Genomic DNA, 27090 nt, shown 5'->3' with positions numbered 1-27090 from the left:
TAGTGAGCTCCGATAGCCCACAGCAACGACGAGCTTCAGAGAAAACCCTGCATGTGCTGTGCGATTTGTCTCCACAGATTGTGTATGTTTAAGACGATGCCTCACTCTGTGGCATCACATGTGGCAGAGGCTGTTTGAGGTCCAACACAACTGCGTCCAGAGGAGGGATGCTAAAATATTGTGAGTAATATTTTGATCTTTCCTGAAAAACCTTTGTGGCGGGAAAATCCTGTTACTCTATTTGGGAAAAATGAGCAAAAATACAATCAGTAATCAGATTTGATATCAGCATTCGCTGCCGGTGGGCCTGTCGGCTGGTCCAACCAGGGCTCAGGCCACAAATGAAGCTGTTTGAGACACCTTGTGATTGCTCGTCTCAATAGACGAGCTTTGCTTTGCACCTTTCACTCCTCCTCCTCCTCCTCCTCCTCCCTCTTCACTCTCCTCACCAACTCAACCTCCCTCTCTGCACACCACCAGCGTCTCTCTCTGCTCTCTCCCCCCTCTGCGGCTCGACCTGCTGGCGCTGCAGTGAATCTCTCCCCCGCTGTCAGAAGCCGTGAAGTCAGACAGCCGATGGTCGCTGTTTGACCGTTCGAGAGTCAGAAACCGCGTTGAAACATCGTCTCTCTCTGAGCGTATCGACCCGCTGACGGAGCTTTAAATAACTCAGCCCAGCAGCTTAAGACGCCCTGACGACAAAATGGTAAGGAAAATCAGTTTCTCATTTTTTGAATATAAATGTCACATCTCGTTTTGTAGAAACAGCTTCGACTAGCACTCCAGGCTAATCTGCTCGCTGCCGTTAGCTACCATTAGCACGGCGCAGCGGCGGAACGGTTGGGACAGTTTGTTTATGACCGGTGGATTATCTTGTTATTTGTGCTTCTGACAGATGACACACTGTCGCACATCCGGTTCTGAAGTAACTTCACCATGTGGCTTGTTACACTGTGGTCACGAAGCTGGCTTTTGAGATAATATAGCAATGTTGCTGCGGTTTTGCTAGCGGGCTAGCTAACTAGAGGTGCGTCAAGTGCGCAACAAAGTGACGACGGAAATGTCGTAAACTTGGCCATCAAAATAAAAGCTTCAATTTTGTTGGCAGAAGAAAATATCCTCATGATCACCTGCGTATATAACATTAACTGGGACTGCGGACAATAAGATAAGCAGGAGCTCCACTTTTAGAAGCTGGAACCAGAGAACATTTGTCACTTTGTTCGATAAATGACTCGAAATATTAATCTGCTCTAAATGAACATGACGTGTGAAGAGTGAGAGGAAGTAGTAAGTTGGCCCATCATCATATCTCAGAAACTCAAGGTCTCAGCAGGACCCCCACAGATGGAGAACCAAAGCACCTTGTGCCCCGTAGTCATCTGCACACGTGAATGTTTTTGTTTTCCAAAGGGGTGGATGACAGGCAAACTTTATGAACCACTTTCCTAAACCTTTAGCTTAATTCTCTGTCATTTGAAGACCTGAGACAAAGAAAAATGGTTTAAAAAGGTTTTCTTTCAAGCAAAAATAGCAAACATTCTCCACTTCCTCCAGTTGTGAGGATCTGCTGCAAACGGCTGTGCAGTATGGCCTGGAATTTATATCACAGTATGTTTGTTTTCCTTAAAATTTCAATTTAAATGCTTCTGACGGGATAAAGCAGAATGTGAAATCTACCCACGTCTGGCGCTGGTTCGGTGCTGCAGTGGTTTAATGCTGACGCCTGCCCTGCCGGTCAGCAGGCAGAGCCAAAGTCCAAACCTTAGAGCACATTCATACCATGTATACGGTAGACCTTAGACATTTACTGATGTCATGTTGTTCTCTAGGACATTATTTCTGACATTTTATGAACTAAACAAGTAATCCAGAACGTAATCTGAAGCAGGCTAGCCAGTGAAAGTCGAGGTCCAGGGGGTCCAGGAGGCCAGAATTCAACAGTGCCAGCGTCAGGGCCAGTAGGTGTAAAGTCAGGAGGGTTAGACCTGATCCTGGTCACCCTCCACAGGTGAGATTATGGCTTATTGTGTGCCGGAAGGTGGAACAAACCTCACGTTTGACCTGCTCAGGAGGCGAGCTGCAGCCTGGTTCAGTTTCTGCACGTCCTCGAGAGATGAGACGAGTCAAATCAGGACGACACGTTGGCCTCGTTTTCACAGTCCACATCGTCCTGCATAATGCTTAATGAAGAGCACCAGCACTCAGCCAAGAGCACACAATAGTCCTGTTAATCTTCCCAAAACATTTTGAATTGATTTCAGAGCAGATTCTGTTGTAATGTAGAAATCTAATAATATGGAAATCTCTTTAATAAATGTGGAACACCTGTCTCATTGTCCGTCTTCTTCTCTCTTCCAGGGAAATGAAGCCAGTTATGCTTTGGACATGTGCTCGCACTGTAAGTATCAAGAAAAGTCACAGTGGATCAAACGCTGTCACAGACTTCCTGTTAGCTGCTAATGACTCAGCCTTGCAGGTCACGTCGGGTTCCAGTGGTTGACGCGACACGTTTGTTGTTCAGGTGGTGTGGTTTTGGTGCAGGTATTGATGAAAATGCGTCCCTGCTGTACATTGTGTGTTTACCTGCTTGCTTTACGGCTGATGTCCACTGATGCAGTCTGGCTGTTTGGGGTGAATAAACACTGATGGGGCAGTGGTCAAACTCACACAAAGAGGAAAATAACTTTACTTTCTGGGAACACAACCGCAAATGAACCGCATTAAAAGACCGACAGTCCAGGGGCCCGTTTGACGAGGGAGCTTCAACAAACTCTGAGTTAAACCCTGAACTCTGAGAACTGAGTTAGTTCAATCAACTCTGAGCAGGGTGACTCTGAGTTGAGCACCACAACTATAAAAACCCATCATGAATGGAGCCCCGATACCACAGGTCGCCATGGCAATGACCAGTTGAGGAAAAGAGCGCCCCCCCATTTGTTGTCTGTAGAACTACATGTCCTCTGCAGGCACATGCCGAGTATGAGAACATCTTTGGCAGTTGAGGAAAAAACTGCTGCTCGAGTCAATACGCAAATTTAGTGTTCAGTCGCTCTTAAAATATCGCAGATGCACACTGGTGAACATAAAAATCAGTTGTCATACAGCTGCAAACCCACAGGGGGGAAATGAACTTGGAAGCAGGTAAAAATGAAATATGAAAACATAATTCAGTCAGGCTTTTGATTGTGCCTCACTGTGATAACATCTGACATGTTAAACAAAGCAAACATCATTCAGTGGATATTTCAATGTGCAGCAGCTTTATCCTTAACATCATTAATAAAAGCAACATTTGATTTCTACGCAGCCAACAGAAAACAGACGGAGGTCCAGGAAAAAAAAAAGTTAAACATGTCTCGGATTTGAGTTTCCTTCCTTACTGAAAGTTAACCCACAGTTTCCCTCATTTCAGGCTTAACTTATTGAGAGTTTTCCTTAAATGGAAAACGGGCCCCTGGTCGTCACTTTTCCTCTGGAGCTTCACAGCAAACAGCACTGCAGCAGCTGAAGACTCGTTCAAAAAGCACACACGCACTTATACAGAATTTTACTGCTTTATTTAATCAAATAAATCCCTCAGCCGCAGTACAACTGAAACACAGTGAAACAGCTGATAACTTAGCTGAGTTGGCACTCGGCATACGCACGCTTTTGCAATTCCATGTGAATTAGCATCGCTAGCCGACTAGCGTTAGCTTGACTGGAGTGACACAGTGAAAGAAACTGCTTCTCAGCAGAACAAACGCAGGATAAATGCAACATTCTTTTACACGAACAGTCACTACACGTGTTATGCACCATTTACTTCTTCACAAACAAATCCTTTTATTGATTTATGAAGGCAGCGTAACGTACACTCTGCTGCACATACAACCCTGAACCAAACAGCACGAGGACCCTGGGCTGCTCCACGTGGTCCCTGCTCACCGGCATCAGGACCCTGAGCTGTCCTGTAGCACACCTGACTAGAAATGGCATAGAAACGCTATATAACTGAATATAACAGGGACTTTACTACAGAGATGAGGGTGGCCAGCAAACAGGTGAACATCATTTCTTCTTCAGGCCTGGCAGTCTGACCCAGACTCCCAACACCGTGGTGCTAAAAATGCCTCATGACTCTATAAAGGTCAGTGTCAGCGGTGCTGGGAAAACCTTGTTTATTTTTAGTTGCCACAGTATCCCACCTTTAATTGCTAATTTGCTCTAACCAGCCAACTCCAGAGAGGAAATCTTGCTGCTTAATTAGAAAGTAATGACTGTGATGTCTGGACCTACTTCTGAACTTTTGAGCAGCACCTCCTACATAGAGTTGGTGGTGAGCGGGTGGAGGCTTTGATTCATAACCTGAGCTCAGTCCCAGATACCTGCCTGTTACAGGTTGTCTACCTGATAGAAACCGCCTTGTCTCAGGTGTGTACGACCTGAAACGAGGAGCAGTCTGGCTGACTGTTCTGTAGTCAGCTGGCAGACGTCTCCCGATCAGGAATCTTTATGGGATTCCCAGTGCTGCCACCTTCTCCACCTCCCCACCCTGTTTCTCTTTCCCTGTTGAAATTTTAAGTTACTAACATTTAAAGGAGTTTTTCTCCACTAGAGGCGCTGCTGAGTCATGTTTTTATGATTTGGGGCCTGTTTTGTTTATATTGTGTGTCTGCTTGAGGATGTGAACAGTGCGATTACCACCTTTAGTCTCACACTATTCTGCTGACTGACATTAAGAAACACAGCATCATGCCAGTAAACATGGATGTAAGCAATTCGCAGCTTAAAGCGTTAAAAAAGCAGTTTTTACAAGAACCACTGAATGTAAACAGACCTAAGACGACAGGTCATCCAGTGATCGTTGGACAGTCTCATTCAGAGCTTCTGTTAAAGAACGAGGAAGTTCGAGGCTGAAAGTTTTCCTGAAGGAAAGTCATCTTAATGATGAGCTGCCAGTCTAACCAGTGTACCAGTGTCCACAGGATGCTGGAGCACAGCCTCCCAACATGACTGTTTGCTGTCTCTGAGCTCCTGAGCTCTCAGTTCTGAATTCAATGAAAGAAGCTGACTCGGCCGTCGTGTTCTTTGTAACAGCCATGTTTCTCAGATGGGAAATGTATTGGTGGTGTTTCCATCCTCACTTGAAATGATCCTTTGAGACATCACAGCTCTAGTTGTAACATGGCACCACCTCCAGTCTGGGCCTGTCCTCCACTTGAATGAAAGTATGTACATTTACTGGATACATGTGCCCTGAAGCTAACGATACAGAAATGGTCAAATGGATGGAATTGATTTGTTGATAAACTTTGTGTAACCTTGATTAGTACTGATTAGTTCACTCTGACAGGACAGATGATCAGAGGTGCAGAGGACTTATCACATGGACTGAAGTACGGGAAGAGTTTCTCGGTGGAGAAGCAGATAGTAAAAGAGTAGATCAAAGCTGGAAGTTCAACATCATAAAAGGAGACCAGACCCTCCTCATAATCCACAAACACCCCCACCTTCTGGGGCTGAGACCTCAGAGAGAGACGGACTGGAGGGTCATCAAGAGCCTCATACTCAGCTCCATTTCTCAGCCATATCGTGCAGTATCCATCTTCAAGGCTCAGTGGGATGTCTTCCTTCCTGTTGATTGACTCTGCAGCCACTCCTAAATCCCACGCAGTCAGTCCTTTAACCTGAACCTCAAAGTAAAATCTGCCTGAGGAGAAACTCTGCTCTCCTAAAACACAGGGATTGAGAGAAAACCTCTCCGGGTTGTCTGGGAGGCTCTTCTTTACCTTACTGGGCCTTACTTGTTTCCCATCATCAGACAGGATGAGACTGGGATGTGCTGTGTCAGGATCCAGAGTCACGTCCACTGCATACTGCTGGACCCTCTTCAGATCAGCTTCAAGCAGCATCTTGATCTCTTTACTGAGTGTCTCCTCCAGCTGAGACACAGCTCTCACCACAGTCCCCTCATACGATGCTGGACGGACGCTGACCTCAGACCAAACCCTGGTGGATGGTGGGTGGTTGATGTTTAGAGAGTCAACACTCTGGAGAAGGTGGAGGTGGTCTTCAGAGTTTGAGATCTGCTCCACCTCAGAGCTTCTCTTCTTCAGCTCAGAGATTTCCTGTTCCAGATCTTTGATGAAACCTTCTGCCTGTTTTTCTGTTGCTTTCTGCTTCTTTTCTATCGTCTTGATGAACTCGTCCAGGCTTCTGTCAACACACTCCTTTAGAGCAGTGAAGACCTGAACACCTTCTGCTGTCTCTCTGTCTGCACCTTCCTTACTGAGCTCCACTGAGTGTTTGACCTCCTGAATCTTCAGTCGTCTCTCCTGGATCATCTGCTGAAGTTCAGTGTTTGTCTTCCTCAGCTCTGCCTTCTTTTCTTCATATATTTCTTTCAGAGGAACAACTTCATGTGTCTTGTGGTCTAAAACAGTGCAGAGCAAGCAGACACACATCTGGTCGGTCTTACAGAAGAGCTCCAGAGGTTTATCGTGCTGCTTACACATCCTGTCTTCCAGGTTCTCCACAGGGTCAATCAGCTGATGTCTTTTCAGGCCTGACAATGTCAGGTGAGGCTCCAGGTGAATCTCACAGTAGGAGACCAGACACACCAGGCAGGACTTCAGGGCCTTCAGTTTGGTTTCAGTGCAGACGTCACAAGGAACTTCTGCTAGTTTGAAAACTTGTTCCTCTGAGCTGCTGCTGGCTTCCTGTTGAGCTGACCGTCTGAAGTGAGCAACCATCTCAGAGATGAAGGTGTTGATGTACAGCTCAGGTCTTGTGTTGAAAACCTTTTTACACATGGGACACTGGCACATATCACTGGTGTTCCAGTGCTCAGTGATGCAGGTTTTGCAGAAGTTGTGTCCACATGATGTGGTGACTGGATCAGTGAAGACATCCAGACAGATGGAGCACAGAAACTGGTCTTCAGATGGCACATATTTAGCAGCAGCCATATCTAAACACACACTGTGAAAGGAAAGAAATATTTAGTAATAATGGTAATACTACATTTCATATATAAGTGCCTTTCAACACAACCAAGCACACTTTTCATGCCGTTTTGACAATGTTTTTGATATGTGTGTCAAAACAGAGGACAGTCTAAAACGGCACCATTTTGACCTCAGCAGCAGAGGATGTGATAAAAATGGGAATAGATAAGTTTATATGAGTGATCTTGCAAAGTGTGGCTGCGGAGGCAATGAAGATGGCCTCAATCTTATCCTGGTTAAGCTTTAGATAGTTTCAAGTCATCCAGGTCCAAGTTTTGACTTGCACCAAGCTGATCTGTAAGTAATCCAACCAGTTAAGCCGGGCTAGTGCTATCAAGTTCACTACTCTGCCAAAACAGCACAGAGTCCATATCCTGTTGTGTAGACCAATCTTTACTGAAGAACAGCACTGCTAACAAAACTCTGCTTTCTTGATGACAGATACATTTCCTCTGCGTGTGTGAAGCGGCCAGATTAAGTACAATGTAAACTGGCTGTAGGAAGTGATCAGTGGACAGTAATAATATCATTCAGGTAGTCCTGAGGACTGACTCAGAGAGGCTGTTCACAGCAGTTAAAGTGTGCTGCTGTAGCCTGAGCTTGTGGACAAACAGAAATGAAAGAAGTGGAGTCGAGCTGAAGTTTTTTGTTAATCCTGACTGTTCAAACAGTAAATGTGATCGGCTATACTCACCAAGACCTGATGAACGGAGACTTGTCTCAAACGCTGTGTCGCTGCCCCTCTGACAGACGTTCAGTTTCATTTCTTCAGTGTGACGTTGAAGCTCTTCCTCATTCAGTGTTGCTCTGCCTCTTGCTGCCGCTCTGCTGGTTACCATTTGTTTCCTCCCTCTGCAGCGGCAAACTTAACAGGTGGGAGGAGTAAGGTATCTGAAAAGGTGTTGCTTACTGTACTGATGTGTGTTGAAAGTTTCAGGTGTCTCAGCCTCAACAGTTTATTTTATTAGACACACTGAGAGGGATGTCACACACATCTGCAACATATCAAGGATAACAGAATAAAATCCACCATTTATTTCTACTGTGATCCTTCGTGTAAGACATCATACTACCATCAAATCGATACAACCACCACACCTCTCATCACTGGAAAATCACTCTGAATCAGAACGCCAAGAAAAAAACAACTTATGTACATACGAATGAACTCCAGCCCTTTTCAGATTTGGAATATGTAACATTGGTGGGTCGCAAATATCAAGGCTAGAACGAAGAAAGAAGTGTTCATTCTGACCTGTACTGTCCTGTACACTTGTTAGCCTTTTAAATGATGTGAATCTCAGGCCTCTTAGGCTTCCCACTCCCCTCCAGTTATGTCATACAGGTGATAAAATCACCTCCACTGTGCTCTTCCACGCTTTTTTCCCTGTGCAACGTTGTGACTTTGAGAGCTACTCCTCAAATCAAGCTTGGTTCTTTTACTCTTATTTTACTTTAAGACTTAGGCCACACATATTTAACTTGCTGGTTGAGCAGGAAGACTCTTTACTTGGATCTAAACAGGCACCTGTGCCAAATCAGCTGATCTCACCCCTCACCTGTGGAAGGACAGAGATAACAGGTTACTATGCCCCCGTTTCTCTTTGCTGCCTAGCTGCATAGCTGATTGGCGACTGTTCAAGGATCTTGGAGATAAATGGAAGGTTAGATATTGGTCTGTAGTTGCTTAAAACCTCTGGGTCAAGTGTGTGTTTTTTAAGGAGAGGTTTGACTACAGCTACTTTAAAGGACTGGGGTACATAGCCTGTAATCAGGGACAGATTGATCATGTCTAATAGACAGGTGCTAAGTAAGGGTAAAGCTTCTTTGAGAAGGTTGGTAGGGATGGGGTCTAAGAGGCATGTTGTTGGCTTGGATGAATATACGAGTGAGTATAGCTGATGGGGATCAATAGGTGAAAAGCAATCAAGATGATTATCTGTTTCTACTGCTGTTTCTAAAGTTCCAGTGTTTGATGGTAGATCAGTACCAGCTGAGGTCAGCAGGTGTTGAGTTTTGTCTCTAATGTTTAAAATTTGGTTATAAAGTCATTGCTGCTGAGGGTCACAGGGATACAAGGCTCAATAGCACTATGGCTCTCTGTCAGCCTGGCTACAGTGCTGAACACAAACTTTTTCTTGTTATACTCAATTAATTTGGAGTAACAGTCTGCTCTGTAGGGCCTTCCTATATAATCTAAGACTTTCTGTGAGTTTGGAGGAACGCCATTTCCTCTCAAGTTTTTACGTATTTTGCTTCAATATACAAACCTCAGTATTATACCATGGCTTTCTTCTGGTTTGGTTATTGGTCCCTGGATTTATGACTATAAATCATTATCTTTGATAATCATAAGTAATGTGCTAATCGCAAAATCTGCTCCTACTTGTGTACAACACACCTGTGCAGTCTAATCTGGACAACAATATAACAAACACTGACTTTATACAGATTGTAATGTTCAGTTTTTGTTAAATGTTTTGTCGAGGCACCGACTGAACTTTATGATCATTTTGGAGGCTGCAGTTTGAGATGCTGTGGACTTGTATTGCAGTATGCTGACAGGTGTGTCTGTGGTTAAGCCTGCCCCAGTGATTTGTACAGAAAATGTACAGACAAATACTTGTGTCAGTGAAAGTCTGAGTCTGTTGTTTCACAGTTAAAATTTTACATTTTGCTTTTATGTTTATGTTTCCACAGAGATGTAATTGAGTTTATATGGTACAGTGACTTAACATTTATATTCTTCTAAGCATCCTGCCAGTAAAAATAATGGCAAAAGACTCCGGTAATTAAACAAGACACTTTTCTGGCAGTCAATCTCATTTGCTTCTTTTCTAATAACTAAATCATTTTTATTCTCAGGATGACACATACTGTATTCTTAATACACTAATGTATGATAGGCATCTTTACCATTTATTCCTTGTTTTACTGATTCGGACAGCCAAACTGCTTGCTGAACGTTGGTCTGATAGACGTTGGTCTGAGAGACGTCGGTCTCTGATTAACTCAAGACTGATGAATGGGTCTCGAATGGGCGCAGGGACATGTTGATCTGCTCTGGCAGCAGAGAAAATCAGACATGCAGAGTTTGCACCACCATCATTATCACGTGGACTGAAGTACGGGAAGAGATTCCCAGTGAAGGAGCAGCCGGTAAAGGAGTAAATCAAAGCTGGAAGTTTAACATCATAAAAGAAGACCAGACCCTCCTCATAATCCACAAACACCCCCACCTTCTGGGGCTGAGACTTCAGAGAGAGACGGACTGGATGGTCATCAAAAGCTTTGTACTCAGTTCCATATCTTAACCCTATAGTCCAGTAGCCCTTCTGAGGGCTCAGTGGGATGTCTTCCTTCCTGTTGACTGACTCTCGAGTCACTCCAAAGTCCCACGTCTTTCCTTTAACCTGAACATCAAAGTAAAATCTGCCTGAAGAGAAACTCTGCTTTCCTGAAACATCAGGATCCAGAGTCACGTCCACTGCATACTGCTGGACCCTCTTCAGATCAGCTTCAAGCAGCATCTTGAGCTCTTTACTGAGTGTCTCCTCCAGCTGAGACACAGCTCTCACCACAGTCCCCTCATACGATGCTGGACGGACGCTGACCTCAGACCAAACCCTGGTGGATGGTGGGTGGTTGATGTTTAGAGAGTCAACACTCTGGAGAAGGTGGAGGTGGTCTTCAGACTGTGAGATCTGCTCCACCTCAGTGCTTCTCTTCTTCAGCTCAGAGATTTCCTGTTCCAGATCTTTGATGAAAATGTCTGCCTGTTTTTCTGTTGCTTTCTGCTTCTTTTCTATCGTCTTGATGAACTCGTCCAGGCTTCTGTCAACACACTCCTTTAGAGCAGTGAAGACCTGAACACCTTCTGCTGTCTCTCTGTCTGCACCTTCCTTACTGAGCTCCACTGAGTGTTTGACCTCCTGAATCTTCAGTCGTCTCTCCTGGATCATCTGCTGAAGTTCAGTGTTTGTCTTCCTCAGCTTTGCCTTCTTTTCTTCATATCCTTCTTTCAGAGGAACAACTTCATGTGTCTTGTGGTCTATAACAGTGCAGAGCAAGCAGACACACATTTGGTCGGTCTTACAGAAGAGCTCCAGAGGTTTATCGTGCTGCTTACACATCCTGTCTTCCAGGTTCTCCACAGGGTCAATCAGCTGATGTCTTTTCAGGCCTGACAATGTCAGGTGAGACTGCAGGTGAGTCTCACAGTAGGAGACCAGACACACCAGGCAGGACTTCAGGGCCTTCAGTTTGGTTCTAGTGCAGATGTCACAGGGAACTTCTCCTGGATTGGAAACTTCTTGCTCTGAGCTGCTGCTGGCTTCCTGTTGAGCTGACTGTCTGAACTGAGCAACCATCTCAGAGATGAAGGTGTTAACCTTTAAGTCGGGCCTGGTGGTGAAAACCTGTTTACACATGGGACACTGGCACATATCGTTGGTGTTCCAGTGCTCAGTGATGCAGGTTTTGCAGAAGTTGTGTCCACATGGTATGGTGACTGGATCAGTGAAGACATCCAGACAGATGGAGCACAGAAACTGGTCTTCAGATGGCACATATTTAGCAGCAGCCATATCTAAACACACACTGTGAAAGGAAAGAAATATTCACAATGAGGTTTTTTAATTTATTTCAAAAGAAAGACGAGATTACTGCTGTTCTTTCAAGTATAACATGAAATGTGGTCAAGTAATTCTGAATTGTACAGTAATGTTCAAATGTGTGGAATCACTGAACAAACTTGTTGTCCATGAAAACTGACACTTTGGTTCATCAGAGGTTGTAAAATGGAAATGATATGCAGTCAAGACATTGACGAGGTTAGAGATGATCATTTACACTTGAAGTACAGTCGATGCTTTAAACTTTGGCATCCGAGCTGTCGTTTGGAATCTTCAATGTGTGGCCTCAGGCCTCGTGTTGTCCCTCCCACAAGGTGGACTGACATGGCGGACACTTTATTTAAAGCTTCGGTATTAATGTAGGCAAACTGAAACAAACCAACACATTGTTGTACTGATTGTACAGTAACACTCAGTTATATTTCCCTTTGCCTCATACACAAAAAACAGAAAACTACACAAGCCAACGAATCCATAATAAGTCAACAATCACTGGTGCTGCAGGGCAGTTGTAATTTAGACTGGTAATAATATGAACTAGCATCGGCACGTTTTTGGTTCGTTACCGGGGATGTTGTCTGGTCCAACCCTTTACTCATACTGAGTATTCCCACGCCTGCTGACAGCGGCTGAGAGGCGGACCGTCCTGGCTAATCCAGCTAACTGCTTTTTACCTCAGGTCAGGTACCTAAGGTCTACCTAGGTTTCCCTTCATGCTCTCTTCATGGGCTCTGTGCCAGGAATCCACGATAAATACCAGACTGATAAAAGCAAAATTTATATTATTGACTATCTACTGATCACTACATCTTAGCCCTTAAAACATGTCGGTTAACGTAACAACAAACAAAAAACCCCATACATATTGACTGGGATTACCTGTCCATAACCCTTTAGTCCAGCCACCCTCTGCCAGCCACAGATACGTCTTCTTTGTGACTGTCAAGGCAGGAAGTCAGGCTCAAGCAGCTGATGGTGAGGCTGGTGTTTCGTGGGTGCAATAAATCAAAGTATTGTGTCTTTAGTTTCCTGATTGTGGAGCTTTGAAGCTTGTTTCTGGCCATTTTGAGATTCTAAACGAACCTGCAGATGTTGTTGCTTCAGATCGTAGCCCCAAGAAAAACACTTTAACATGTTCTGTGCTAACGTGGCTTTCTGATGCAGAACTGGTCCTTCAACAAGATCATGTAGGATCAGCTGACTGCCTGTGGAAAACCCAGGTGACAGTGACTCGCTTTAGGAAAGTCTGGATTGTCGTTCTGATCAGTTTAGTATTTTTGTCATGATTCCAAACATTTGAACACAGGTGTATATTTCACATTTTTTACTTGCACCCCACACACACACACACACACACACACACACACACAGAGGCACACCCCAGCTCACTGAATATCTCCACTTCCTGTTTTGTAGACCAGTCTGTACTGAAGAACAGCACTGCTAACAAGCCTGTGCTTTCCTGATGACAGCATGTGAACTGGTTGAAGGACGTGAACAGTAGTAATAGTCTGCACACCACAGAGATTCAGTAACAGGTTCCTGAAGTGCTGAGAGCTGACTGTTCACAGCAGTTAAAGTGTGCTGCTGTATCCTGAGCCTGTGGACGACCACAGGTGACAGCAGAGTCGAGAGCTGAAGTTTTGTGTTAGTGTTGGCTGTACTCACCGAGACCTGATGAGTTCGGAGGGAAGCTTCTGTTAGAGACAATCGGAGACTCGACTGCTGTGTCACTGCCACTCTGACTGACTTTCAGTTTCATTGCTTCAGTGTGACGTTGAAGCTCCGCCTCTCACTGCTGCTCTGCTGGTTGGTGTTGTTTCTGTTGGCTCTGCTGCTTCGCCTGCGCCCAGCGGTTTACTGTGCAGCTGGACGGCTGCATTGCACTGCCTTTGTTTTGGTCAGGTGCACCTAATGAGCTGCAGCTTTCCTGTCCTGACACACTGCAGGATGGAACCTCCTCCACTCGTCACAGACTCTGATGTTCACATGGTTTGAAACAGAAAAAGGCAGTAAGAGAGAACAGAGAAAACATGTCCGAGGTGGGTGTTTGTGTTGTTGTGTGTTGTGCTCCATCTGGTGGTGGTTCTGCGTCATGACACCAGTGAGGGGATTAAAGCCTGCTGTCTGTGCTGTTGTTGTTGTGTTCAGACATGACGAAGGCTGTCAGCTCTCAACACGTGTTCAGGATTAACATTAACGGAGGTTTTTGTGGCTTTACGAGGCGCTCAGTGTCGGGCGACTCTGTGGTATCTTTGCTTGAAACATGCAGGTCAGCTGACAACATAGAAAAGATGTTTGATTCTGTGAAAGGACAGACTGAAGTGTCTCCACAGTCCACCTCGGCTGTGTCGCTGACTCACGGCTATCAGCAGAGTGATTAGCGTTGAAAGAGGTGTCACATGACCCGCCGCTGGGGCTTAGAGCGCAGCACCAGGAGGTCCTGTGGCTCTCGGCTCAGCCTTACTGCAACCAGTAGAACAAACATGGCCAGCAGGAACAAGAAGCCAGGTGAGTTTGGTCGTGTCGTGCAGGGAAATGGTTTCTACAGGAAGGAGACGAGGTGCAGGTGTTTGACCTGCAGTCTGTCCTGAACAGGTAGAACCCAAAGTCGCTGGTCAGAACCGCTGAAACCGCTTCCTCCTGCCTGTGAGCGTCTGTGAATAACTTTGTCTCCGTTTCATTTCAGTTGATGCAGATGAGATTAAGAGGCTGGGGAAGAGATTTAAGAAACTCGACCTGGATAACTCCGGCTCCCTGAGCGTGGAGGAGTTCATGTCCTTACCGGAGCTCCAACAGAATCCCCTCGTGCAGCGAGTCATCGACATATTCGACACCGACGGAAACGGGGAAGTGGACTTTAAAGGTAAATGAACCAGTTTCCCCCCTCATCTGTTCTGGACTTTAAACTGGCTGTTCGTGTGTGTGTGTGTGTGTGTGTGTGTGTGTGTGTGTGTGTGTGTGTGCGTGTGTGCGCGTGTGCGTGTGCGTGTGCAGCACAAAGCGGTTCAGGCCTGATGATCCTGTGCAGGAAATAACAAATCATTCTGTATGTCGAGCAGAGAAATGACAGTCTGTAAAAACGACAGCATGAACATAAAAACTGTCAGAAAATGTTTGTTTTCCTGATAGTAAAAACAATGAATGCGTAACGGATGGAAAAGACAACAACTGAATATTGATTATTGAAATGAAATGAAATCAAGTCAAACACAGTGTTGTCAAAGCAGTGCAGAAGGTATAAAGAGGTAGTACAGTGCAGTACCGCTGAGGCATTTTGAGCTTTGACCAACTTTTACTGACTTTTATTTTGACATATCCATCAGAACTGTACTGTAACGTTTGAACTTCTCCTGGACTTTTCAACAGAGATGCTCTGATTGGTTAATTTTTTAAAAGCTTCCTTTGTGTCTCATCCTTCATGCGTACCAGCAGTGATGTCCTCGAAACCAATACCCTTCAGGGACAATAAACATCCTCTTTGCAGCTTTTTCACTGTGTGAATTCAGGTGACGCTCATGACGTCTTCTGTCCTCTGGCAGAGTTCATCGAAGGAGTCTCCCAGTTCAGCGTCAAAGGGGACAAGGAGCAGAAGCTGCGCTGTAAGTGTCCACCGTCCACCAGCGTCCTTCACGCCTTCTGGTGCCTCTTCAGGGTTAACCAACTCAGAGTTTGTATGTAGACGCGTCACATCTCACGAGAACTTCTGTCTTCACTTTGTTGAAGATAACAGTCCAGGTAGAAGCCTTTAAACACGTCTTTCGCCCACAAGGGGGCAGCGCAGCAGCTCGTGTCGGCTTCACTCGGGGAGACCTCATGTTGTACCTGCTAACACAGTTTAGTTGTAAACATTTCATTTCGTGTCGAAAGCCTTCCTGCTGCCCTTTGCACGCTGACATGTCGCCTCTCTGGCCTCAGTTGCCTTCAGGATCTACGACATGGACAAAGACGGCTACATATCCAACGGGGAGCTCTTCCAGGTCCTCAAGATGATGGTGGGCAACAACCTGAAGGACACCCAACTCCAGCAGATCGTCGACAAAACCATCATCAACGCAGACAAAGACGGGGATGGCAGGATATCCTTCGAGGAGTTCTGTGCTGTAAGTAGCCGAGAGCCTGAGGAGCAGCTGAAGGAAGAACCTGAGGAGCTCGGGAGTCCGGCAGCACTCGGAGCACAAAGAGCAGCTTTGGTGTGAGGCCGAGATGAAGGCCTCAAGCACAAACATTAACACACACGGTGAATTTGTTCTTTGTACTCCGAGTGCTGCTGGGGTTTGGGCTGAAAGGTGGGAAGCGACTGGACGCGAGTCCTGATCGACACAAACTCAGATCAGGTCCCCACAGCAGAAATGTCAAACATCTGCTGCTTCCAGCTTCTTAAATGTGGGGATTTGCTGCTTTGCTTTGTCACGTCCAACAGGAAATGAAGACTCTTTGGGTTTTGGACTGTTGGTTGGACAGAAGAAGAAACATGAAGATGTCACTTCAGGCTCAGGGAAAACAATTAGTCAGTTAATGAAACTAATAACTGAAACAAACTGGCAGATTGATTGATAGTGAGAATAAGGTTTAGTAGTAGTTACTGTCGGTGCAAAAGACGATGATGGTGATGTGTGACCTCACTTCCTGTTGTCTCCTCCAGGTCGTTGGTGGATTAGACATTCACAAGAAGATGGTGGTGGACGTCTGACAACTTCTGTTGGTCCTCCATTCACTGAAGATCTGCTTGAAGACGTCGTCCAGCGAACGTCCCTCCTCCCTGTTCTCCCCCGTCCCTCTCCCCCGTCCCTCTCCCCTGTCCCTCCTCCCTGTCCTCCCCGTCCTCCCCCGTCCTCCCCCGTCCTCCCCCCGAGCCTTCTGAAGCCAAACTTTGACCAAGTATTGTTGAACAGGAACTCTCAGTGACTCGACGTCGCACTTTAGAAGCTGACAAGCGGCTTTTGAACGGTTTCGGCGACGGTTTCAGTTTGGTGGAGGAACGCTGGAGTGTGTATGCGTGTGTGTGTGTGCGTGCGTGCGTCTGTGTGTGTGTGTGTGTGTACTGTATGTTTTCCAAGGTATGTGGGTTTTTTATATTTATTTTGGTGTCATTTCCTTGAGAATCACAGTCTATCTTAAAGGCGTTGGGTGGTTGAGTGTAGTCAGCGGTGAACAGCACAAACAGCATGAAGTGCCAACAAAACTTCCCAACATGCAGTACAAGTACACGCTAAGTCCGTGTCTTTACTTTAGACGTTTAACTGTGCTACTGGATGCAGTTTCAGGCTGCAGTGTTGCGTCACTCTGAGACCAGCTTCATGTCAGTCGCTGTGGTTGCATGTTTTTCACTGCTGCTCTTCGGCTTACACGACCGTTCAGGTCGGACAGCTGAAACAACGACTGACAGGAGCTTCATTTACAAGTCGGGAACCGATCAGCGCGGCGACCCGGACAGGGACGAGCGCCTCGCGTCGACCTGAATCTGTTTAAAACGAGATTTACTGCAGGAACATTCGTGGAAAACGACCGTTTGTCCGCAGGGTTTTCACGTTTCGCTTGATGACGCTTTAGATGCCACATGCAGAAACGTTCATTCAGCTGTTTAGTTTTCAATAGTTCTGTAACGCCTGCGAGACCCGGCGGAGACGAGACCGTAACGTGAGCTGAAACCGTCACATCTTTACGCTCTAAGTTTTGTTTTGGAAAGGAGCGAAGCCGAGCAGGAGAAAAAGAAAACGCTAAAAGCTGCTGCGGGAAATCTGACTTTCCTGCCTGAAACGGACGACTTGTGATGTGTTTGCATGACGTGTGAACTGATCTCCTCCGTCTGCCTGTTTGCATGCAGATCAGGTTTTTATTAAAGTTTACCCGATTGGTCTCAAAAATTTAATGAAATGAGTGAAATGTGTTGCAAATGCGAACAATGTGCTCTGTGCATGCAGGAGTTTGTGGTTGTTTCACGTGCACTGAAAATGCGTCATTTGCTGTGAGGTGGAATATTTCAGTTTTCTACAGTTTAATAAAATCTAAAATGAGTTGTGAAAGAGTTTTTGGTGCATGTTTAATTAAAGCTACTTTAAATAGAACTTTAGCTGTTTCATATTTTAACTGTTGTGTTATGATCGCATCCCGTCGTTCATCCGTTTTGTGTTTCGGTAATTTTTGCATTTCGGAGTTTTGGCTCATTTCATGAAATTCGGTGAGACCGTGTTGTGTTTACATGTTGATGGTGATCAATTAAACACGAACATTTCAAGCAAGTAGATGTTGCCAGTAAAAGGTTTAAACGTGGAAATCACTGTAACCATTAAGGTTTTTTAAGGCGCCTGCCACTCGCTCTGCACTTGGTTTTTTTCCTTTTATTCTTTGGGTTGATAAAGTTTTTGTTCGTTGGTGTCAAAGCTTCCCGCCTGTTTGATTCCAGGTCGGTGCTGAAATGTCTTCTGTTGGTTTAAAGGGACGTTTGTGAAGGATTCAGTCTTAGATTTTTACTCCTGATTTCATCTCTACTGCATCACTGAAACTTCATACAAGTGAGAAATAAACTGAAAGTTGTTACAAACTCTGTGACCTTCAAGTCTCATTTTTACGTTTGGCTCACTTTTTAACTACACATCATGTACATGATGGGCACTGAGGGCAATCGGATTTTATTAGTCTGACAATAAAATATATGAGATGCCTTTTGCAGTGGTGACACAAAATTTGGACGCTTGTGAAAAGTATTTTAACCATAAGGAAAAGTACACACCGAGAACGTTTGATAAGCTGGTACGCGCCTGAAGGTGCAGTACTGAGCCCCTACCAGCAGGTGTCAGTGTTAAACCACACATACTGAAAGTGCAGTGCTCGGCCCCTACCAGCAGGTGTCAGTGTTTCACCACACATACTGTCATACGTGTTTTTGAAGACAAATTTGTGATCAAACTGAATTATCATCTTTAATACATGCAAACAAAAAGCATTAAAAGAAAAAAGAAACTAAAGAGGCCCTCCTGCCATTTAGAATATAGCTTCATTTTTTCATAATATGAAATTCATAATATAAATTCTTAAATGACGGTAAAGTTTCTGTACAATAAGATCAGACTTTTGTAGTTAATCTGTGATCTTATTTTGATTTACTTTGTGTCAGAATGAAAATTACATTTTAGTTTTAGTTCAGTGACTTTAAATATTTGATTACTGTTAGATAAAACTTCAGCTGACATTTTATCAGTTATTTTACTACCATCTGAACTGTGCTTTCAGACCGTCTTTATGCTGTCTTTGTGTTAAAATAAAATAAAAAATCAAACAGGACTGAAAAGAATCTGATTTAAGCGAGTTATTTAAGGGTTAAAAACTGCTCATAGCAACAACTTAAAAATTAAAGTGGTTAAACAGAAATGTTGTCAGTTTGTTGAGTAAACACATCATGTAGTGAACTTCTCTCACTGAGGCTTCGGTAACGTTAACTCTGTTCAGTTTGTCTCAGCTGTTCTGTTGTCACCTGTGTGATTTTCAGCAGGTATTCACATCAGATTAGTCTGTAAATCTCGATATAGCTGTGTCAAGCCGTGTGTGTCCTGCGTTTTACCTGCACGGCGTCGTGTCGTCACGCCGACCTCACCTGGCGTTACAGGTCTGAGTGCTCCCCGTGCAGCTGCAGGCCGAGGCGGCCAGTTGTAGCCGTCGCTGCCGATTAAAAGCCTCATTCGTCCTCCCTCCGCTGCAGCCCAAGTCGTTCATCTGTTTGTGATTTCTGTTCAGGCGAGCCAACATGAAAGCCTGCAGAGTCGGCCTCTAAAATGTCTCTCTGGCTGTCCAAATAATCTGCGCTGTGATGGCCAAACTTTTCCCAGAAATGTGGATTTGACGCAGCGTCGAGTGTAAACAGAGAAGCTTCGTTCTGTGGCCGAGTGATGGAGGAACGAACTTTCCTCCACAGACCTGCTTTACATGATGCAGACTCATTCAAATCCGTCTTCCTCGCGCCTTCCTGCTGTCGGCGGGCCGTTTCAGAGTCTTAAAGGTTTGTTTGCCAGTCGGACGTCACAAAACGTCTTTGAGGTGAAACCTGTCCTGCTTTTTATCAGCGTGGACATCGTCTGAACGCTGGACGGACATCAAGCTGTCACCGAGCCGTCCTCTGCGATTGGTCCAGGAATAATTAATGGAGGTGCAGGGAGGGCGGGTCACTCAGAGTTCAGTCCGACTCTCAGGTAACTTCATTTCACCTGCGGGTAAGAAGATCTGCTGTAAACACTCTCAGCCATGTTGTTGCAGGCGTCAGGTGGAGCCATGAAACCACCGAGCTGCCCAGCAGGTCAGCGACACACAAACACCACGGACACTGTGTGTGTGTGTGTGTGTGCGTTACCCAAGTGTGGATTCTTAATTAAAGCTGCACTGATGAACGGGTGTCCAGCAGGGGGCAGGAGAGCTCCACATCGAGCTGAGACGAGGGCCAGCGTCTCTCCATGAGTGGAAACGCCTCCTGCTGCACAGAGAAAATACTTTTGAGCTGAACGGTCGCTCACATCTCTAATCTTTCACAAAACGTGTAAATTCAAGCACTTTCATAGACTATTTGTCTGTTCAAAAAACTTTCAAGGCCTTGATTATTTTTATTAAATCCATCTTGCTTAGATGCCAGGACACACAGCAGTGTGTGAGTTCAAGTCATGAGATTATTTATAAGAAACAGAACGTCAGCGGAAATCAGGTTTCACTTTTCATTATTATTGTTATTATTGTTATTCTTGAACAGCAGCCCGTCAGCCTCCTCTGTGCCAACACAAACTGAGTCTCACTCTGACGTTCAGGACGAGCTCCTGAAGACAAACCTGACTGAGACGTCCTTTACAAATGGAGTAAAGTGAATCCTGCTGTACGTTTTGGGACAAAGGCAGCGAGATTAAACTGAGGACAGATTACATCTGCCTACCTGTGATTTGCAGCAGCTTGCAGACTACAGTTACACACCTGTCTGCTGATAACCGGGCTCAGTTTACCTGCCGGGATGATATCTGCTCCATCGGACAGCTGCCAGGCCGTTAATGAAGAGACCTGATGAGGCCAAGAGAGCGGACCACCTGACCCGAGCTCACCGGGACAGGTGATGGCGAGCCGCAGGTGAGGACGAGCCGCAGGTGAGGCTGATCCACAGGTGAGGACGAGCCGCAGGTGAGGACGATCCACAGGTGATGACGAGCCGCAGGTGAGGACGAGCCGCAGGTGAGGACGAGCCACAGGTGAGGCTGATCCGCAGGTGAGGCTGAGCCACAGGTGATGACGAGCCGCAGGTGAGGACGAGACGCAGGTGAGGCTGATCCGCAGGTGAGGACGAGCCGCAGGTGAGGCTGAGCCGCAGGTGAGGCTGATCCACAGGTGATGACGAGCCGCAGGTGAAGCTGATCCGTAGGTGAGGCTGATCCACAGGTGAGGCTGATCTGCAGGTGAGGACAACAGGATGTTCAATCTGTGGTGATTCTGGAAAATCTTTTGTTGAATTCTCTTTATGAAAGTCGGTTGTGGAAATGTAATTTTTACACGTGAAAATTTATTTCCAACTCATCAAAACTTCTGCAGACATTTTACATGAATGTTTTAACAAGCTGAGACTGTCGAGCTTTCCATACTGAACAGGAAGTCAGTACGGACTCGTCGGATTCTCCAGACTGATCAGACACGACCAGCGATGATAAACAGCAAAAACTTTATTGATTGAACACTTTGAAATCAGTTAAAGTGCTTTACAGAAAATAAAGTGAAAAACAAGAGAAAAGTCGGGTGAGAAAAGTGACTCGTGTTCACGATCGGGTACGTACGGGTTAGCGTAGCTTAGCATAAAGACTGCAGGCAAGAGGAAGCTGTCAGATTATTTACTTAAGTTATATTAATATTTACTGGTCCTGACAAAAAAACATGTGATGCCTTTGAATATAAATCACAAAGCCAAAGCTGAGCCGTCCGACCTCCACCGATCAAACACTGATCAATCACTGATCAATCACTGATCAATCACCTCATCCTCTGCCGTTAAAGGAACAGTCCCACACTGACACCAAACAACTTGGTCTGGACTTGATCATCAGCTCTTTATCAGTTTCAGAGACAAAGAAAACTGAAATTTAACTTGTTAAGTTTGTTTCTGACTCGTGTTCTTGTCCACTGCGCGCTTTTATTTTGGCGTGTTAGGAGTCAAATCAAACCTGATGCGAACACGACAAATAAAACGATTTGACCAAATGATGTTTAGTCGTCACAGTGAGGCCACCTGGCAGCGGACGCCGCACAAAAGTCGTGCAGAAGCAGCACGTTGATCGCGAGCTTCAGAGGTGTTGGTGGAGAGTCAGGCCAGCTGTTTGCTCCCTGTGTCCACTCCGTATGCTAAGCTAGGCTAAGCTAGGCTAATCACAGGCCTTTTTCTAATGCTAAAATGTTGAACGATAAAAACACAAAACCCAACAGAAAGTCAAACAGAGACACGACATTTCAGTCTGATTTCACAGGAGCCTTTTGTACAGGAAGCGCTGATTTGCATCAGACGTTTGTAGTGAGATCAGAACAAACGGCTTCGCTCTGAACGTTTGGTCTTCACGCCGGTGAGGTCGTCCGTCTCTTCAGGTTCGTCTCTCAGGTGGGAGCTCGCAGGTTCTGGGCGGCCTGAAGTCGGAGTCGGCGTCGCTCCATCGCCTGCTGCTTCTTCATCTCGATCTCCGCTGCTGAACATTTAGCCACAACTGCAGAGCAGGATACAAACAGATGAAATGACAGTTTAATCAGCCAACAGCGAAACATCTTATGGCTCTTATTGCTCAAAGACAATTAAACAATATGCAACAAAATAACATCACTCAGTCAGTCAGACTGTGGAATCCGGATCAGCACGTGGGTCAGTGATGATGGGCACCCAGTACTGACGCCGGATCGACACGAGCAGCAGGATTTGAGCCATCGGAGAGACGAGCTAAGCTAACATTAGCGGTTAGCTAATGTCCACCAAAGAACGTTGGAAAAGCAGCAATTTTTAATGATTAATTTATATAATAAATGTAATTTATTGAGTGTTTTTACGGTTTTAATTACGAGGCGTGAATGTTCTGAAGAGGAGACGACCTCTGCAGACAACCCAGCTGACGGTCAAGACCTCGTGAACGCAGAACACCACGCGAATCCTAACTGAAGAGCGAGCTGAGCCGATGTGAGCGGGATGTCGGTGAGGACTCGGCTCGCAGCGCCCCCTGGTGTCCTGCGGCCACGGAAAGCGTCAGCGAAGCTCTGAGCTTTAATGCGAAGCGGCTCAGGCCTCGTCATGAGCTCCCGTCCGGTCACACAAGAGACAAATGTTGTGTTTAATGTAACGTTAGCTGAAAATAAAGACCAGACTGTCTCAGTGTCTGACAAACTGCTGTCACATCCGTCCGTAATCCAGCCTGGACCTGCAGAGTCCGTGATGATAAACCTGCCACCGAACGTCCTCGGTGAATATTGGCTATCGTACTTCATATCGCGTAGAGCTGACAGCAAACTCCTGCTGTGAACAATACGAAATGATTCACTTGTTCTCATCAGTGCTGAGGATCAGTCACATCACTGGTCAGCAACAGCAACGCCAGTCGGTTATTAAACTAACTCTTGTTACTGTGGGAGCTCAGAGTCTGCAGGACACCACACTGTCCAGCAGGTGTCACCTTTGAGCTCTGGCTCACTTACAGTACAGACGGGAACTTTCTGAGATCTCAATGTCTGGATGAAACGTCTGTCCCTGCGGAGACGCTGCAGAGTGTCTGTGTGGACGTGTCCTTACCTCTGGTCCCTGTAGAGACTGGGTGGTTTGGCTTCTTGAAGGTGAACTGGTCTTTGCTGGTGCTCCCCCGCGGTGCTGCGTGGATCAGGCGGCGCCCCCACACACGTTCTGACCCGTTTGTGGATCCTGAAGTGTTTTCAGCCGGCGCGGCTCTGAAAGAGGCCGAGTTCATCTGCACACCTGCAGCGACGTTCGAGACAAACCCGCCGGCCAATGAGCTGCCAGCTGCTCTGCCTGAAGCACAGGAAGGAGCTGCTGGGGTCTGGAGAAAAGGCTGCTGATTGGCTGGTCGCAGAGCTGCTTTCTGGTTTGACGCGTGACCTTCGGGAAGTGTCTGTTCGGCTCTCTGGATCTGGTTCTCCAGGTCTTCACACACTTCACACAGCAGGTCGTCGTCCGCGGGGTCGTCCCAAACCGGGTCAGACGAGAAGAAAGAGTCCAGGTCCTCGTCCAGGAGGTCGGGGACAGCAGGCGGCTCGCGGCGGGATGAAAAGCTTTGAGCCGTAGAAGCAGGCGCGTCGTATTTGGCGTTTGAACCTTCAGACGTCCTTTGATTAAACTGTGGGTCTGACTTCATCGTGTCTGACGGTTGCCAGGTACTCCGACATCCCGCTTTGACCCAAACTGCTTCGGCAGAAGAAAGCTGGTCCTTTTGAGAGTCTTTATCCAGCATTTCTGAGCCGTTATCCACCTTCGAGTTCGTCTGGATTCTTCCGACGGAGAAATTAGGATTCGACTCCAGTTTGAAAGTCGTCCTTTGTTTCACGTGGTGAGAAGCAGCTGATCCACTGACAGGAACTTCTCCGGGACTTTCCCTTCTGGTCTCACTGGATGGTTTCTGGGTGGAGCAGTGCTTCGGAACACTGAACCTCTGTGGATTTTGCGTCATCTCCAACACCAAAGAGTCATTTATCAAGTCATCGTTTTCCCAGTCGTCCTCGAACTCATCGTATGTCTGAGTGCCGTCGGTGTTCGTGGTGGAAACGCGTGTGGAAGCAGACGGTTTCCCTGGAGCCTCTTTGGAGGACGTGCAGGAAGCAGGTTTCACTTGTGACCACAGCTGACTTAAATTCACACCGATGTGTTGAGTTGGTCCATCGAACAGGAAGTCCAAATCGTCCTGCATGTGCTGATCCTGCTGGAGCCTCACGTCCGTCCCAGCCGCTGGACATTCGTCCTGACCATCGCTGTCCAAATCAAAGATGTCCTGCGACAGCAGCTCCAGACTCTGCTGGTTCGGCTCCTCCGCTTCCTCCTCTTCTTCTTCATCCTGATGAAACAAGTTGAAGTCAAACCGTCTGGCCAGTTTCAGCAAGTCGTCCACTCCGTTCAGCCTGAGACGAAACAAAACGATTAGCTCACAGCGACGACACTCTGAACACGAAAGAACGTTTCTGAGGGACGTGTGTTTGTGACGCAGGAAAGGACAGAGTTTATCTGACGCAAACCAGTTCAGGCACCTAAAGTACTCAGGTCAGCTTAGAGATCAGCAGATCAGCACTGAGGAGACCAACATTAGAACATGTTGTCCATGTGAGAGCAGAAAACTGCGTGAAACTGAGAGTTCCTACGCTGTATGTGACATCAAAGTTACCACACACACACACACACACACACACACACACACACACACACACACACACACACACACACACACACAGATTGTTTTCGCCTCTAAAAGCAGGGCCACAGCGTGTGCATGTTACTGACATGTCTGTGCTGAACCTAAACTTAAAGCTACTGAAAACTCATATGTCCCGCATCTGCAGGCTCATCTGAACGCACCTCGGTGACTTCTTCTTGGGTTTGGGAACTTGAAGGTCTGGCGTGCAGGGGATGGCGGCGCTGTCTCCGATCCACTGCTGTAAGGTGGGCTCTGCGGCCTCCGGCCTGCCGTGCTGCGGATCAATGCAACAGTGATGTCACTCGGTTGTGTTTATTGGCTCTGCTGACCTCATCTCGCCAGCCGTGTGACTGACCTTTGGAGCGATGCGGCTGACGATCTCCGAGATGTCCACGGCTCCAGCGCTGCGCTGTTTCTTTCCTCTTTTACCTGGAGAGGACAACAGGACCATGAAAACCTTCAGCCAGCAGTCCAGAAACCAAACATGTCACGTCTACAATGAAGCAGAGACCGTCGGACTGAAAGGCTGCCGGTTGGAGTTTACCGTGTCCGCTGGGTGAAGGAGAGGTGGCGTCCCAGATGATGTCCTGCTGGAGGTCCGAGTCGTTGTGTGGAGACTCTCCGCTGAACCCGCCGCCTGCTCTGGATCTCGGGATTCTGGTTGGAGTCTTGAAATCTGGAGGGGAAAACAGCTGATTCAGGATCAGCCTTTTGACTTCAGTTCTGCACTCCAGCCGGAGGTCACAGGTCTGGAGCTGGTGAGGACTCAGTGCCTGGCTCAGAGACACTTCAGCAGGACAGACAGTTAAGAGCCCTGACTGCTAAGCTCGACTCGATCAGCATGTTTGTACTGACATGGAAAATGTACACACGTTAGACTATTTAAGGACTGAAGCTATTTAGGAAACTAAATCCACTAAACTGAATTTCATTACAGATTAGAAACTCGCCTTCCGCGAGGCTTGTTTTGGTTCCTGACAGCAGGAAGGAGACACAAACTGTTTGAGTTTAAATTTTCCAGCCATAACTGCACTTTGGTGAATTTGTTAAACACCGAATTAAAGACAGAAAACTATGCTTTATGGAAACACACTTCAGTCGTTTTTCCATCTGACTTATATCTTAGATACAGAGTAAAGAAATTAAATTGCGAGGAATCTGAGTGTAGTTTGGTACACATTCACGTACACGTCTGGAGCCGAACAGACAGAAATGCGGTGGCTGACCTGACTGTTGGCTCTTTGGAGAGTCGACCTTGGCCGCCGTCTGCGTCTGTTGAGTCCGTCTGAAGCTCCTGCTCAGTCGGTTTGGTCTCGATGAGCCCGTCAGACCAGACGGAGGGTCCAGCTTCCTGTGTCCCCGGCTCATGGCTTCCGGCGGGGACCTGACGACCCGCGGACGTTTTGCCGTTAACACAAAACTCTACTTTGTTATTTACAGTTTATTTTGTAATGAATTCGGCCAGTCGGAGGAGCTTTTGAACGTCGCGCCATCTTGTCGTTCCCAGAATTCCTTTCGCGGATGATGCGTTCAAGAGCGGCGAAGCTGCGCCAACACTGCGCATATCGAGATGTTGTTTTATTTTCCTGCTGATTGTCAGCGTCATAACTTTACAGACTGGTAACATATTTTGCCATAGAAAATGTTACTGTAAGTAAACAAAAAGTAAAAATATTTTATTCAAGATTTTATGTAAAAGCACAAAAGCATTAGCATCAAAGTACTTAAAGTAACGAAAGTAAATGTGGTCATTATGCAGAAAATTTGGTAATAAGTTCTTTTACTTAAGTACATTTTGCTGATGATAGCAACGTTTGGAAGCAGGACTCTGACTTGTAGCAGAGTGTTTTTAAATAACTGTCTTGAGTGAAACACATGCAGCTGCGGTGTGTTCATGAACAGGAGTCTGAACGATGGCGACAGGCTGCGGGGGTCGTGTTGCTGTGGTCTAATGATCCGTTACACAATCACAATCATCGTGAGCACACAGCAGAGAGCAGCAGTAAATCTCAGAGACATTACACATTACATACACAGGAGTGCAGCTGCAGGCCGAGGCAGCAG

The 27090-nt window shown here is 46.3% G+C and overlaps 4 protein-coding genes across 7 annotated transcripts; 1 reads left to right on the top strand and 3 right to left on the bottom strand.

Moving 5' to 3' along the window:
- The first annotated feature begins 470 nt into the window (after window positions 1-470).
- ppp3r1b (protein phosphatase 3 (formerly 2B), regulatory s1ubunit B, alpha isoform, b) lies at window positions 471-18170 on the top strand. The gene is made up of 6 exons (XM_046376230.1): window positions 471-706; window positions 2362-2401; window positions 14316-14492; window positions 15169-15228; window positions 15545-15729; window positions 16272-18170. The coding sequence occupies exons 1-6, from the start codon at window positions 704-706 to the stop codon at window positions 16317-16319; spliced, it is 513 nt and encodes a 170-aa protein (XP_046232186.1). The 5' UTR covers window positions 471-703; the 3' UTR covers window positions 16320-18170.
- Window positions 3539-20730, bottom strand: LOC124052189 (E3 ubiquitin-protein ligase TRIM21-like). 4 transcript variants are annotated; one of them, XM_046376175.1, is made up of 5 exons: window positions 20605-20730; window positions 19971-20090; window positions 19188-19827; window positions 7687-7857; window positions 3539-6966 (listed from the first exon to the last, which is right to left on the bottom strand). In XM_046376175.1, exon 5 carries the CDS (start codon window positions 6951-6953, stop codon window positions 5322-5324), a length of 1632 nt encoding a protein of 543 aa, XP_046232131.1. In that variant the 5' UTR covers window positions 6954-6966; window positions 7687-7857; window positions 19188-19827; window positions 19971-20090; window positions 20605-20730; the 3' UTR covers window positions 3539-5321. The 4 variants fall into 4 exon arrangements, with proteins under 4 accessions (XP_046232131.1, XP_046232122.1, XP_046232115.1 ...); XM_046376166.1 differs by having other exon boundaries at window positions 20576-20708; XM_046376159.1 differs by having other exon boundaries at window positions 20538-20700.
- Window positions 9644-14402, bottom strand: LOC124052173 (E3 ubiquitin-protein ligase TRIM21-like). The gene is made up of 2 exons (XM_046376149.1): window positions 13295-14402; window positions 9644-11591 (listed from the first exon to the last, which is right to left on the bottom strand). Exon 2 carries the CDS (start codon window positions 11576-11578, stop codon window positions 9905-9907), a length of 1674 nt encoding a protein of 557 aa, XP_046232105.1. The 5' UTR covers window positions 11579-11591; window positions 13295-14402; the 3' UTR covers window positions 9644-9904.
- Window positions 20731-21290: 560 nt separating the features above from the next.
- Window positions 21291-26573, bottom strand: etaa1a (ETAA1 activator of ATR kinase a). The gene is made up of 6 exons (XM_046376141.1): window positions 26253-26573; window positions 25571-25702; window positions 25382-25455; window positions 25188-25300; window positions 23403-24736; window positions 21291-22335 (listed from the first exon to the last, which is right to left on the bottom strand). The coding sequence occupies exons 1-6, from the start codon at window positions 26392-26394 to the stop codon at window positions 22229-22231; spliced, it is 1902 nt and encodes a 633-aa protein (XP_046232097.1). The 5' UTR covers window positions 26395-26573; the 3' UTR covers window positions 21291-22228.
- Between the last annotated feature and the right edge of the window lie 517 nt (window positions 26574-27090).

This window comes from Scatophagus argus, chromosome 2 (assembly GCF_020382885.2).
Source record: "Scatophagus argus isolate fScaArg1 chromosome 2, fScaArg1.pri, whole genome shotgun sequence".
Taxonomy (NCBI): Eukaryota; Metazoa; Chordata; class Actinopteri; family Scatophagidae; genus Scatophagus; species Scatophagus argus.
Note: the sequence above shows the minus strand (reverse complement) of the source record. Positions and strands in the feature narration are given on the sequence as shown.